General features: G+C 41.8%; 1 protein-coding gene and 1 long non-coding RNA gene across 2 annotated transcripts in view; one reads left to right on the forward strand and one right to left on the reverse strand.

Annotated features, from left to right (window-relative positions):
• LOC127064956 (uncharacterized) overlaps positions 1 to 15,733 on the forward strand; it is a 157,924-nt gene that overhangs the window by 65,908 nt on the left and 76,283 nt on the right. The window lies entirely within an intron of this gene.
• Positions 987 to 15,733, reverse strand: part of LOC127064929 (transcription factor Sp9) — a 35,010-nt gene continuing 20,263 nt past the window's right edge. Inside the window, exons 2-3 of the mRNA XM_050996618.1 lie at positions 3,014 to 4,091; positions 987 to 2,945 (exon numbers count right to left, since the gene is read on the reverse strand). Of these exons, the coding sequence (XP_050852575.1) occupies positions 2,074 to 2,945; positions 3,014 to 4,091 (1,950 nt within the window). The 3' untranslated portion in view covers positions 987 to 2,073. The remainder of the gene's footprint in view (positions 2,946 to 3,013; positions 4,092 to 15,733) is intronic.

Here is a 15,733-nt window from a genome sequence, read left to right on the forward strand (position 1 = left end):
TCTTCAGTTATCTACGTACCTTGTCCTTATCAATGAATAATTAATACATTTATTATTCGTGTCTAACTGGTAATTCTTGTCTACATCAATTAAATTTGCAATACATTTAAAATATTAACAGCATAGTATAATTACAAACAACTGATGGTTAATTTATGGTAATACGCTAATGACGATATAAAAGAATGCAATAAAAATGATTTAATTAGTAGAAATGACCAGGCCGTCCTAGCAAAGTCATCGACGGTAGCATAAACTGGTCGAGTCATCTTCGCTAATAACGCAGGGCTGTTCTTCGCGAATACCTTTTGTGTATTCATAAATACACGACGAAAATGATATTAAAATAAAAATATCTATTTAATATACCTATATTATAGCGTAGACGGGGGAAATTCATTTTATTTCTTCCTCCCCTCTCTCTCTCTCTCTCCCTATTTTCTTTTTATAATATAAAATTAATGTTCGAATCCATTTTGATTTCATATTAAAATAACCACGCCTTGAAATAACAAAAAAGAAAAATCAAAAGGAAGAAAATAGAATACAAAATCGAACAATGAAGAGAAGAGAAGAAAAGAAAAAAGAAGAAATAAAACATCTACATAATTCACGAGCCGTGAAAAGCTAAATGGAAGGTAAAGCTTGAGATAAGCCAAGCAGATGTTTTGCAAAAGAGACTCCCATCTCTCTTTTGGTCGGTGTTAAACGTTAGAACCTTATGACGTTAGGAGGAGCGTGAATCGACGTGGCAAAGTATCCGACATCCGTAGGGACGACGTAATGTCGGCGGTTGCCCTCGTACAGAAAAGGGATCGCGTGGCCAAATTCAACGAGGGAGATGAAGTAGCGCACATAGGGGGGGGGGTAATGTAAAAAGGGGACACACTGATGTTATGACGGGACATTTCATGGCTGGGAGGGTCTAGGATTTAACGGCCCGTACGATATTACCGTCGCAATATCTCTATGCGGGCCAATCTCTCGACTCTTTTCCTTAGAATCACTTTACGAATTTGTTAAACGCTTAATCATTTCCAAAGATTACATCTTCCTGGTACTGGACTAAAGAGAGGGGCCAAGAGGGTGGTTTGGATATCCATGTTGGACGTTTGCATAAGGGAATAAAGAAATATAAGTGAAAGAAACCCTCTGGTTACTCACAAAAGCATTATTTATTTCCTCTTTATCTCTTTAAAATGAATTTATAATCTTTATAATAATAATAATAATAATAATAATAATAATAATAATAATAATAATAATAATAATAATAATAATAATAATTAATATTGATAATAATAATAATAGTAATATTAATATTAATAATAATAATAATACATTAATAATAATTAATTAATTCATTAATAATAGTATGTTTATTACGTTGAAAGGGTGGTGAGCTGATATGGGGCATCGTCCGAGTTCAAGTTCCAAACGCAAGACCTTCGGGGAGTTCGCTTCTACAACAAAATGATAGGTTTAACAAGAAAATTCGTTAATTATCCTTGGTGCCAATCTCGGCACCGCGATTGGAACTTGTCCGGAGTGCATCGTGCTTTGGACCGAACGTCGCCCACGCGCGCGTGCGTCCTCTTTTTTATAATTTTTTTTCTTTTTTTCTGTTTTTTTCTTTTGCTTCTTTATCTTTCTCTTCGCCGTACAATCGAGCAAAATGTAAGTAAATAGGATGATGACGGGGGGAGAGGGGAACGACGACGACGACGACGACGACGACTCGTGTCTGTGTGTATCGTACAGCGCGACAGTGCATACCTACATACATATATGTATATCTATTTTACATTACACCGCATAGTTAATATATCATTTTATATATATATTTATATATATATAGATCTCTCTATCTCTGTCTCTTTCTCTCTTTTGCTCTCTCGCACGCGGTATCTTTCTCTCTGTCTTTCTTACGCACACGCACACTCACTATTTATAGTATTTACAAGTAACAAAGTCGGCAAAATTCGCGTGCAGAGCGGCCGAAGGAGAGGCAGGCTGCTCCCTCCGTTCCTGCTCTCCGAGGAAACGAAAGGATCGAGAGGGATCGTTATCGGCTTAAAGACTATGTACAGGCGCAGGGGAGGAGGGTGAAGGAGTCTGTGCCGAGCCAGGTGTAGCAGGATTTTGTTGTATCGAATAGGAATTGTTTTGTCGAGAGTGTTGTTGTTGCTGTTGTTGATTGTGATGTTGGTGATGTTGATGATGATGATGGGAGGAGGGATTGGAGTGATGATGTTGTTGCTGTTGTTGGTGATGGTGTTGATGATGATGAGGGTGGGCATTGACGTGATTCTGAATGAGGTTCAAGTTGAGGGGGTAGGATAGGGAGGAGGAGGAGCCCAGGGTCGTTGCGGCAGAGGTACTGCAGGCACCGGCTCCGGGCCCCACCGGGCTCAGTGCATGCTCATCCCCGCGTGCGGATGATGGGCCGCCGGTACGGATGTTGCGTGATGATGCGGATGGTGCATTAGAGGCGGGAGATGCGGGTGGTGGGGATGGTGTGCGGTCAGAGGCGGCGGGGTCATCTGTATTGGGGTCATGGGTGTTGTCGGCTGATGGCCGAGACTGGTGGTGGTGGTCTGGGAATTGGTGTTGTTGGTGTCCTGGGCCGCCGCTGCCGCCGCCAGCGCCTGCTGCTGAGCCTGCTGTTGCGCCTGAGCCTGCTGCTGCTGCTGCTGCTGCTGCTGCGGCGGTGGCGGCTGCGGCGGCGGCACCGAGCTGGAAGTGGGACTCTGCTGACTCCCGTTGTCCTCGCTGTCGGAGCAGGACTCGGCCGACGAGCTCCCCGCTCCCCCCTTGCCCTTGCTGCCGCTGCTGCTGCTGCTGTGGGTCTTGACGTGCTTCGCGAGATGGTCGCTGCGCATGAACCGCTTGTTGCAGACCGGGCAGGCGAATCTCTTTTCGCCGGTGTGGGTTCGAAGGTGCCGCTGCAACTCATCCGAACGTGTGAACCGCTTGCCACAGAAAAGCCAGTTGCAAACAAACGGTCGCTCACCAGTGTGCCACCGTAAGTGGGCCTTCAGATGGGACGTCTTTCCGTAGACCTTGCCGCAACCAGGTATGTGGCAGCTATGGATGTTCTTCTTCCTGAGGTGTACGCCGGCGGGACCGAGTCTCTCGGCCTCTTGACAATTAGGACAGTCGCAGGTCGCACGACCGGTGTAACGTCTCTGCGAGCGTGGCGAGGGTGCCTGGCTAACGGCGGCACCGCCGACGCCTACGCCGACGCCGGCGCCGCTACCTTGTGGACTTCCGGCACCAGCACCGGCACCGGCGCTCGCCGCCGCCGCGTGATGATGAAGCCCGAAGCCGGGCGGGCCGCCGGGTAGCATGGATTTGTATGTGTCTTGGAGTAGATTGTGACCGGCGGTGGTGGCCGTAGTGAGCAAGTGATTGCCGGCCAGTGCTAGGCTCGTAGAGTAGTCCGCCGAGTAATTGGCCATTTGCGCGGCATGAACTCCGACGCCGACGGTGCCACTAACGTCTAACCAACCACCAGCGGCTGTGGCACCGTGAACATCCCACCAGCCGTCGCTGGCCTTTATTCCGCCGTGCGTGGCGCCTGGCATCGCGTTGAACGGCCACGACTCGTAAGGGTGTCTACCGTATACCGAGCCGAGTGTCGCGCCTTCGACCTTTCCAAGGAGACTGCTCTGATGGTGATGCGGATCGCCGGCAGGTTGCGCGCTCGCGGTACCAGGAAAATATAGCTCGCTACCGTATTGTGGCGCCGTTGAAGCGCAAGAAGTGACCGGTGCTCGGGCGTAACCACCGCTCGTACTACCGGCGCTGCTCGTTGCTGTCGGTCTTTGACTTACTCCCGTCGTCGTACACCCCCCTCCACCACCTCCACCTCCGCCTCCTCCGCCACCTCCTCCTCCTCCTCCTCCGCCGCCTCCGCCACCACCCGTCGAGTGTTGCGGTGAGCTGCCGCTACTCTGAGGACTCTTCTTCCAAGGATGAAAACCTTTGCCAACTGCCGCGTCCGCCAGTGGCGGCGGACTCTTGCTGCTCAGCTTGTTGCATTGCGCCGCCAACATTGCCAGTGGCGTTCCTCGTAGTCCCGGATGATCCTGCAACGATCGTAGAAAAACAAAAAGACAACGTTAGTCAACGCTAAAGATAATCGAGCCTCCATCGATTCTTTACGAATTAGTTACTCGAGACCAGTCGCGTCGGTCTGCCGTGTTCGCCCGTAATCTTTTCTAAATCGACTTAAAAAAGAAGTCGATTCTCGAGAGAGTATCTCTTATACCGGAGGGTATATAATGACACAAAATTGGCCCTCCTATGCTAGGAAAAGATCAGAAAGTTGCCGCTAACTATAACGTAATTCGACTTAAGAATGATCACGATTATCGAATACCTTGCACTTTTATGCAAATCATTGTCATATAAGCTTCATTCGAATCTAATGTCCTTGATCAAGACTTTAACGTCTTCATCCATTCGATACCTACATATACTACAGCGATACGTTGTAACTGGTAGACCTGACGAGTCAATTAATATCAGAGCTCGATTTTCAAGTGATTATTTCTATCCCTTGTTCAGAACACGTCTGGGGGTACTCTCTCTTTCTCTCTCCTCCCTCTCTTTCTCTCTCTCTCTCTCTCTCTCTCTCTCTCTCTCTCTCTCTCTCTCTCTCTCTCTCTCTCTCTCTCTCTCTCATTAGCCCTACGCGACGAACTCGAAAAGATGGACTACGCTCGATCGTCGGAAAGGACCACGCCGGTTAGCATGGAATAAGCAGACTTTAGATAATGAACCTCCGGGGCGAATCGAGGAAGCTCATCAAGAGCAGTTTCATGCAAATCATCCTACGGCGAGAGGAGAAGAAGAACAGTGGGGTCGAAGGACGCAGCATGGTCCGTCAGTGGCTACCGAAAGGCCGGAGGCTGGAAAGGGTTCCCACTGGCCGTAGATTCGGATATAGAGAAGAGAGAGAAAGAGAAAGAGATGGAAAGAGAGAAAGAGAGAAAGATGGGAGAAAGAGAGAAAGGAAAGAGAGAGAGAGAGAGAGAGAGAGAGAGAGAGAGAGAGAGAGAACGAGAGAAGAGCTAAAGGCAAAGGGTCCGCGGAAGCGGCAGGAAATTAAAGTCTGGCAGGCCGCGCGGCCATTAGCAGCCGGCGCCATCGAGGCGACACGCCCCCACACCGTTCGACCTTGCACCAACACCGACGACGAAAGACAACGAATACGCGTATCCATCGAGAATCGTGGTGAAAGAGAAAGAGAGCGAAAAAGAGAGAGAAAGAGAAAGAGAACTCGGACCATAGCATAGGAAACGGATCGTTTCGTAGTTACCCTGGTGTCCTGGTAGGGTTCACCCACCCAAGGGTTGTTAACTTCGATATGGATATCTATGTTCGCATCGAATCGAACCGATGATAACTATGGACTTTTTCGATTATTTTATTTCCATTGAATGTCAAGGCCATTTACGAGGGGGGAGGTCGTCAGAGGGATGATAAGATTTTGACATGTTACTGTATTTCCGCTCGTCATCGTCCTTAATTGAGACAGAAGGTAACTAGATAGGTAGGTAGGTAAGAAGTACATGTGTGTTATATCTAATAATACATCGACGAATAGAAACGCTCGAAGGGTGAGAGAAAAACGTTTTACGAAGATCCAACGAGGTTCGGCGTTTGAAATCGTTGCGAAGAGTAACTCTGCGAGGGTTGAAGACAAAATCATCCCTCCCTACATCCCTCCCTTTCTCTCTCTACCTCCCTATCTCACTCCCTCCCTTTTCCGCATGCCTAGAGGAAGCTATGGGAAAGAGGTAGAGGACGACGAGAGAGACAGAGAAAGAGAGAGAGAGAGAGAGAGAGAGTGGGAGCATCTCTCTGGTGGTGTACGAGCCACGCCCTCTTCAAGCTCGGTGGGTGCAGGTTGTAGGTAGACTAGAGGTATTGATCCGTCGGAACAATGTGACAGTGGCCTACGGAGACAACGGCATCTCTCAATTAGCTTTCAAAATTTCTTTATCTTCTTCTTTCGTTTCGTTACCCCTTTTTTTCTTCTTCTTCCTTTTGTTTCTGTTTTTTTCTTTTTCATTATCTTCTTCTTCTTCTTCTTCTTCTCTTTTTTTTCGAGAAAGAAAGAAAAGAAGAAATTTTCATAGGAATATGGAGAAGACTATGTAACACGTAAATTAGTTTGATCCGAGTGTTCGAATTGAAACGTTTGAATGTAATGTCACTAATTAACTATGGACGATTAAATAACAAAAGGATATCGTAGATTAGAGATAGATGATATAGACTATGATGGCGAGGTATATATATATATACGTGTGTATGTGTGTGTACGTATATATATCTCTTTAAAACTTGCTTTTAGGTTAGAGGTCAAGTTCTCTGTAATTAGCGGAATAAGTTAAAACGAACGCAGCTACGTTTTAACCTATGCATGCTCTCAAGACTTCCTTTCGTAGTCAGACATTAATGGTTCGTAGCGCTTTCTAATTTCTCTGTCTTCTCGTATTAGATGAGTTTTACGTCTCGTTTATAAAACGTAAATCGTAAACGAGTTACCAGTGAATGACAATGAAATTTTATAAACTTTTATCAATTCCTTACGTGACGTTATCTTGTCTGAAAAAAAAAAGAAAGAGAAAGAAAAATAAAAAGAAAAAAAGTTTCATATATTTTAATGAACGTGGAAACGGTGGAGGGATGCGGGGGTGAATAGTCGAAAAAGAGGAAAAAAGAGAGAGAGAGAGAGAGAGAGAGAAGGAAGAGTGAAAAGCAACGCTTTAAGGGCAGGAAACTTTGCGAAGCGTAAAACATCGAACCTTCGCTGATGCAGAAAAGATCCAATGGTTCGTGCCGTCCTGTCGGCACGCTTGAAAGAGAGCCGACATGGGATGGGCTCCTCGGCAGGATCCTTTGTTTTAGCCGCGTGACGTCACGCCCATCGTATATCCACCTAGGACTAATAACGCCTCCAGCTATGCCGCGCATAAATTAAAATCATCGAGGAGACTTTCCTCTCTTCGTTATTTCCAAGAACGATAGAAAAGGATATTTCGAAGACGCCGAACTTATCATCAAATAGGTTACATGTTACATAAAGGATGTTGGAATTAAAGAGAAAATTATTCATTCTTGGGATTAGTTATCGTTTTGATTTGATCCTTGAGAAAATAGACGACGAAAGATAGAAAGAGAGAGGAAAAGAAAACAGAAAGAGAGAGAGATAGAGAAGAACATAGAAAAGAAGAGAACGAATAGGCATCTCGTAATGTCCTCTGAACTTGGACGGACATCGATAAATCCAGTGTGAATTTGTGAAGCGTACGGAGAGGTTCTTGCGCGCGTGAGTCGTGCCCACCGTGAGCATGGATGCGTGTCGAAACGGTCCGACAGTGTGGCGAATGAGATTCATAGCGCGTCGAAGAAGAGCCATCGTCCTGCTTCGTCGACTCACGAGACTGGACCCGAGGGAAGGCTTCGACGACCGTTGGACGATGTAGGAAACAATATCGAACATAAGAGATTTTACTTTTTCTACGAAGATCTTTCGTTGGAATCGTATTCTTTTTTTTTGGTTTTTTCCTCTTTCTTTCTATTTCTTTTCTTTTTTTGGAATCGTGTGTACTGATTTTTTTGTGAAATTGAATAGAGAGAGAGAGAGAGAAAGAAAATGAGAATAGGCATTTAGGTCGGTAAACGAGCGAAATAAAGCAAGGAAATCGTAGGCGTTCAAGCGTTCCAATGTTCGAGGTAAGCAGCTGACCGTCATCGAGACGTACACTTCTAGGAGGGTTGCCAGGACGGCCGACTGACAAGCGGCGAGGGTGCTAACCCGCTAAAACGTAAGGGTGACTACATAGCTAAAGCTTGTGGCAAACCACATCCGACGTCTCTGTCAAACTTCTTCGACCCTTTACGAATCAACTTGAATAACCACGAAAGGTGCGAAAATTTGATTCTTTTCTTTTTCCTTTTCCTTTTTTCGTGGTTGTTAGAATTTCTGTTATTCTATGAGGGAGATATTTTCGTCGTTATTTTATCGATTATTTATAATTTCTTATATCTACGTATATATATATATATATATGTGTGTGTTACATGGATGAATAAAAAAGTAATGACGATAAAAACACGTTTAGATAAAATGATACGCTCTTTTTTTTTAGTTAAGTAGAGAAAAGGATTTGTAAAGGATTAGATGAGTTAAAACAGGACGAATTCATATTCGTTAGTTCTTTCATGGTAATGGAGCTTCCTTCGAAATTAGTCGACGTTCTTTTCTGGTTTCCATGTAAAAAGTGACGAACGTTCTCGAGAGAGCCATTGACCGCTGCCCTGCTGGAGGAGCACCTGCCTATGTACTTATGTATGTTGCCGGTATTGGGGCACCTCTCGAGATATAATATAACTATATCTATAACTCCTCCACCTGTATCATCTATGTTCTTCCATCTTCTCTTTTCATCGATATTTTCATTGAAAAATATATATATATATTTTTTATGTTTCTTACCGATTTCTAATTCGAATTAATTACTACGAAATTTTCTTTTTTCTTCTCGTCAATCCTTTTTTTATATCGTTTTGGTTTTCTCTTTTTATATACACACGCACACATATATATATATATATATATATTCTCATTTTCACAGTTCTTACAATCTTTTAGAAAAGAATTTTATATAAAAACGTTTTTTATGTTAAAAGAAAAACAAAAAAAAAGAACATAAATATTGATCGTGAACGCGATAGATATAAAAAAAAAAGAAATAAAAAAGTAACTACGCCGGTAAGAAAGTAACGTTTTATTTATATTATCGCGCATGTTGCTCGAAGGAAATTATTTGTTTATCAGGCTATAAGAGCAATTACCTACTACTCCTTCATCCACGCGATAGTACTCGAGTCTCGATAAGAAGACTTTTTCTTTATTTTTTTTTTTTTCTTTTCTTCACGAGTCCATACCGTGATTGCAACCAACCGCGAGCGGTCGTGTGGTCTATTCGTCTTTCTTAGATAATTGCTTGGATCGTGGAAAAAAAACAAAAAAAAAAAAAACAACAAAAAAATAAAAGAAGAAGAGAGGAAGAAGAAGAAGAAGAAAAAAACGAACAGTGACCGGCGGTAACGGCGCCTGCCTCGCTTACCTTTTGTCACGGGGGTTATTTCTATAGACACATCGATGAAACTTTTTTTCTTTTTACCTATAGATGAAATTTTATTCGCGGCGAACACGAACATATGGTGTTCATTCTGTGGTGGTTACATTTCGTTCTTTCAATTTCGTTCGTTCGTTCGTTCGAGAAATATATATATATATATAGAGAGAGAGAGAAAGAGAGAGTGAGAGAGAGAAGAAGAAGAAAGAGAATAGAAAAGATTCGATCCTGTAAAAAAAAAATTTAACACCAAAAGCATCGACCATTCTCGTGCTGTGGTTGCGCCTTAAGAACAAAATCCCAGCTCCGCAGAGTTTTTGACTCTGGAATGAATTTGTAAAGGAACACGCGATGGAATAAAGCCAACGAAAAGTATAATTCAAGAAGGACGATCGTATTCTCGACAAGATGGCGTAGCTATTTCTTGCTGGTACCTTCGTCGGTCTTTCTCTTTTAATCTCGCTACGCGACGCCCTTTTGCGACAGGGCCTCTGACAAATGGATTTTTAAGTCTTCCCAGTCTTAGTCGGATCTTCGTCGAATTCGATCAGAGATTCTCAACTTTACTATCTACGTATCTATTTCTGATTATTTCGATACGATCTATAAGATTTGTTTGTCTTAACAACGTTTTGATTTTTACGATCGAAGACTATGATCACTAGACGAGAAAATAGAAGGGAAATTTAGGAATGATTTTTCAATGACAATGTACTCTTTTTTTTTCGATATATTCGATCGACAAAAAAATTAGACGAAAGAGTCACGGTAAGGAGGTAAGTTTTCGGTGGTAGACGAGATTAATAATCTTATTCATGAGTGACCGCAGGCCGACAGAGTACGTTAGAACCAGCGATGCCTTAGCTAGTTCCCACCAGAGAGAGAAGCTACCTGTTATCTTCCCCCCTTCTAAATTATGTTTTTTAATTAAATCCATCGCGCGAGGAGAGGACGAAAAGAAGAGAGAAAGAGATAGATAGATAGATAGAAAGAGAGAGAGAGAGAGAGAGAGAGAAAGAAGTAGGCTGGATACACATTGGTCCATCTACCTCGTTCTCTCTTTCTCTCTCTCTCTCTCTCTCTCTCTCTCTCTCTCTCTCTCTCTTTCTCTTTCTTTCTCGTAACGTGTTACGAAAGGTCCGATTATATAGGTGTGCTATATATACATAGATATATCTATTTATATATGTGTATGCGTGCAAGAAAAAGTCTACCATGGAGCACGAGCATGGCACAAGCATGGCCTCGGGCCAAAACAGGGAGCTATCCAAATTTATTCGGCTATCGGATGAGGCTTCCCCTACTACTCGTCTTCCACTTCTTTTTAACCTTCCCTCCCTCTCCTCTTTTCTTGCTCGTTGATTTCATCCACATCTTTCCGTTTTTTTCTCTTCCTTTTTTATACTTATATCTGTATAGGTATATAAAACTATATATATATATATATATATATATATATATATATATATATGTATGTATGTATATGCACCGTCTTTCGATCCTTCGACAAATTTCAAATTATTTTGGAAGACGCTAACGATTTCCGGGTAAGGGAAAGGACGAATGTAGGATATACTATTCGTAAAAGAATTCATGAAGGTGAAAAAAAAAGAGAAAAAATTACGGTGCTCTGTCGCAAGGTAGAAACTAAAAGAAAGACAGACAAAAAGAGAGAGAGAGAGAGAGAGAGAGAGAGAGAGAGAGAGAGAGAGAGAGAGAGAGAGAGAGAGGAAAAGAAGGATTAGATTACCAATTCATTAGCGCTCGTAAATCTGTTACCCAGTCTCGGCGTTGAATATTAAAGCGAGTATTATCGCCCGGTTGGTTATAACTCCTGGCCAGTTTAAACGGGCAACACCCCCTCGACCTTGTGCCAACGTATAGAAAAATAAAATCTATGTGATCTTCCTGGTATTCCTCCTTACAGAGAAATTTGATCTAACTGTTTAACATTTCATTCGCGAAGGTAATATCTCGCGTAAAATTAAGTTATCGGACTATAGTTATCTATTTCAATGGAAGATAAAAATGATATTCGTTGGAGTTAAATGATCGTTGGTCGTCAAATGATTAATTCAAAGCATGTGGTTGAAAGTCATTCTTGGAGCGAGCAGATTTTTAAAAAATGAATAACTAAATAAATAAAAAGGGTGATGGGGGGTAGAACGAACGGAGTGAAGAGTTCTCGTTTATTCAGCGAGTCGTTGAAGAAAGGAAGAAGAATGAGCGAAGGGAGATTAAGAAAAAAGAAGGGAAAAAAAAGAAAAGAAAAAAGACGAAGAAGACGAGGAAGAAGAAGAAGAAGAAGAAGAAGAAGAAGACGTTGTACGTCGAAGCCTCGAGTCATCCACCTAATTTTCGTTAATGATCCGTCGTGACGACGGCAAGAAAGCAAAAGTCCGGGAAAGGGATCTCCTTTCGCATTTTAGTACGAGAGACTGGTAAAGAGTAGTTTTCGTACGAGCAATCGGTTTTCAACAAAAATCGAGGCCCCTTTTTTAAGACGTTACGTCTTCATTAGGATAATGAGAGCGTTGTAAATCTTATGGAGAACCGTTTGGTGTAAGCTCATCTCTCGCTCTCGAGATTCTAAAATAGGTATATATAGGTACTACTCTCTTTCAATCTATCTTTCTCTTTTTCTCTCTACTTCTTTTTCTTTCGAGTATCAGCAGAAGCAGAAGGACGGAAGCGACTGCATTTGCATGAAGTAATTTAGTGGTACATAAAATTCTGCAGCCAATTAGCGGCGGAGTGTCCGATCTATCGCCCGGCTAGTCGTTTACCACGTTCACTCTACGAACGCTTCTAATTTGGGAAAGGTGACCCCTTTCAAATCTCCCACCTTTTCTCCCTCTCTCTCCCTCCTTTTTCTTTCTCCCTATTTCTTTTTAGCTTTCTCGTATTTTTTTATTTTATTTTATTTTTTTTTTTATTTTCGGTGTAGATACCTTAAACGCGAGTTTACATCTTTCATGGTTTTATCGTCTCCCCGTCAGATCCAACATCGATTTCACGTAAACTTCTTTTTTCTTTTTCTCTAATCTTCTTTTACTTTTTTTCCAGGTAAGTGTTCATTCATTCGAGGGAGTTTGCGAGCGTTAAAGGTAAGGTCTCTTGCCTCTTGGTGATTTTATTAGCGTTTTAATAAACTTAACGTCGTGCGATAAATTAGCGCGAGTCTTAAACTGTTACCGAATAATGCGAACGTAGCTTTTGGTCGTTTCTTTGGTTAGTAGGTAGATAGTTAGGTAGGTAGATAGGTAGGTATGTAGATAGGTAGGTAGGTAGGTAGTTCATAAAACGGAAAATAATGAGAAAGAGATTTCATCTCGAATTTGTTTCGGTCGATTTTATATCTATCTATCTATCTACCTACATACATCCTTACTTTAAATGGTGTTATAATATTTATACGTACTTAGGTATACCTATGCAACTATATCTCCTAGGTAACATATAATGCATCTAAAGTAGATATAGATACCACCTATGCAAGAATAACCGTAAACGATCGTGTTCGCGAGCGAACGAAGAAACGATGGAAAGAACGAACGCTAACGTGAAAGAAAGAACAAGGTAGAGAAGGCGCAAAGTAGAAAATGTCGGGAGCTTCCTATTAGCATATAGACACGGTTGCCTTCCGGCTATGAAGAGAAGCCGGTAGGTAGGCACAAAGAGAGGGGATTGGTGTTTATTAACGGCGTATTCTTAGAGACCGATACACCTAGTCTATTCACTTTGTTCTCGTTAAGATCCTATAAACTCTCGCACGGTTCTTTGCTCTGTCTAAAAGTCTTGTAGATCATTGTCTTGTACATTGTCATTGTAAACAAGAGAGTCGATCATCGTAATTATGTTAATTATTCTCGAAACTTATGGACATACGTTGATTATATCTCGTTAATTTCTATTTGGATATTCCTTTTTTTTTCTTTTCTTTTAGAAGAATCGTCACCATACCGATCGCCATTTAGTCCCGGTCTGACATTACCAGAGTTGTCCTCGTACGCAACGAAAGGAGGCGGAGTTTCTGTTTATCGTCGAACTTCAGGTAGAAAGAGAGAAATGACAGAGAGAGAGAGAGAGAGAGAGAGAGAGAGAGAGAGAGAGAGAGAGAGAGAGAGAGAGAGAGAGAGAAAAAAGAAAGAGTGGGATAGAGGACGTCGTTCGATCGGTACGAAATTTTATTCGTCTCCTAGACCAACCTACCGAAACAACCTCAAGGCCCGTCCCCGTATATTTGAAATTTTATTGCCCGCCTTGCACGGGTGGTCCCGTGCGGCGGCTTTCTTTCAATTACGAGGCTCCAACGTGGAATCAACGTGTAAATAGCGCCGACGCGAAGTAAACCGGCGAAATCGTAGGACGATAAATTAACTCGACATTAGCATTTAAACGATGGCAAGAAGGAGGCCCGAAGGATCTCGATACCGATGACTACCGATTTGCTGAACGACGAGTCGCGAAAGAGAGAAGGAGATATTCTGACAAAAAAAAAAAAAAGAGAGATATTTTTTTTTCGTTCCTCATCAATCGTGTCTTCATTCATCGACTCGTAATCAAATCATACCATTTAAATTAGAAGTAGATAAGTAAGCAAATAATTTACTTAGATCTTTATCGTTAATCATAATAAAGAACAACGCTTTAAAAATGCACTCACTGCTAAAAATGCACCGATGCATCAAACTAAATCTCTTTCCGCGTTTAAAGTTGCGAGCATTAAGAAGTTACTAGTTGCGTGTTCGAGCTCCCGTAACGATATAAAACAGCAGCGACGGCGGTAACAGCAACAGCAACAGCAACAGCAACAGCAACAGCAACAGCAACAGCAATAGCAATAGCAACAGCAGCAGCATCGTTCGATGTGCTAGCAAAAAAGGAACGAGCAGAGGCCAGCCGTCGGGCAACATTGTTATCATAAATTTACAATTTAGTTACGGACGTTTCTGTGAAAATCACTAAAAAGAGAGAGAGAAAGAGAAAGAGGGAAAGAGGAAGAAAGGAAGATCATCGATTTCGAACGGTGATTTCCACGATCGTTTATGACCAACGCCAATTATTAGTAGGATCACACGCTTTCTTAGCATCTCATCTTTTCCCTAGACGTGTCTTTCACAATAAAAATAAAAATAAATAAATAAAGAAAGAAAGAAAGAAAGAGAGAGAGAGAAAGAGAAAGAAATAATAAATAAAAGCGACGTCTGTGTGCAATACGTGCTATATTATCCTTTCTGTAATAATATTCGCGCGCGCCAGGTTTCTTCTTCTTTTTTTTTCGTAAAGATTCGCGGAGGCGAGACGGCTACGTCACGGACGTCAGTGTAAATAATTCATGGAGCGATGCACGAGGTCTCGTTGCTCGAAAAGAGATCGGAAAGGTAGATCGAACGATTCGTCGGTTATTTTACTTGCCAAAGGTTCTTCTTCTTCTTCTTCTTCTTTTTTTTTTTCCTTTCTTTTTCTCCTTTTCTCCTTCCCACTTTCGACCAACAAGACAACATCGGAGACGACTACATACTCGATTGAAACTCTTATTGTTTTGATATGGGGGTTTCCTGCCTCTTTACATTTCTCTCACCCTTACCATTCTTCGTTCTCGCAAGTTGTAATAATAATAATAATAATTTTTCATCGATAAGATTATCTACACTCCTTGCCAAATTCTTAATTCGTAAGTTTTATCTTCGATCGTTCGGTTCGATTCGATTCGGTTCGGTTCGATTCGATTCGATTCGATTCGGTAGATCGGTATGATTAAAAACGTACCTTCTTTCTTTCTTTCTTTTTATTTTCTTCATTTTCCTTTACCTTTACAGATATCTATCTGTCCGTCCGATATAATTTCGTTTCTTTCGTAAATAAGTATTTATGAAACAAGAATCTTCTTTGTAGATAAATGTCCAAGTACTATGCACAGATAACTTTATCGACATTTTCTGTTAGAAAGAATAGTTCGAAGATGTTAGTGAATGTCTTCAATCGAGAAGAGTAAAGAATATTACACGGTATATAGCTGTATTACCTATATACATATATACCTGTTGGAATAAAAAAAAAAAAAGAAAGAAAGAAAAAGAAAAGGGAAATGAGGAGAGAGAGAAAACTTTGACGAGAATGATAAATGTTTCAACCCTTTCCATCAAGCGATATCCGACTTTTATCAAATCTACGGGTTTGCTAGAAGAAACGCTAAGGGAAATGAGGAAGGAATAGAAATTAAAAAAAAAAAAAGAAGGGAAAGAAGAAGAAAGAAAAACAAGAGCTCTAAGCGGAAAGGTATATAGAACGATCGAGGAGACGTCAATCGAGTGCATCACGGTTATCCACGTCTTTACTCTCTCGTCGTTGTTAAATGTCGATAGTTGCAAGAAACGAGTTAGAAACGCTTGGAATTCTCTGCTTCTCTCTCTCTCTCTCTCTCTCTCTCTCTCTCTCTCTCTCTCTCTCTCTTTCGACAAAGAAGAAACAACGTTGTCGTACAAGCCCTACAAGGGCTCTATAATTATAAGGTATCTTATTGCGAGTGTGTAAGGAAGGCTCGTTGGACCTTCTTCGATCCACATTAC

Source organism: Vespula vulgaris, chromosome 7, assembly GCF_905475345.1.
Source record: "Vespula vulgaris chromosome 7, iyVesVulg1.1, whole genome shotgun sequence".
Lineage (NCBI taxonomy): Eukaryota > Metazoa > Arthropoda > Insecta > Hymenoptera > Vespidae > Vespula > Vespula vulgaris.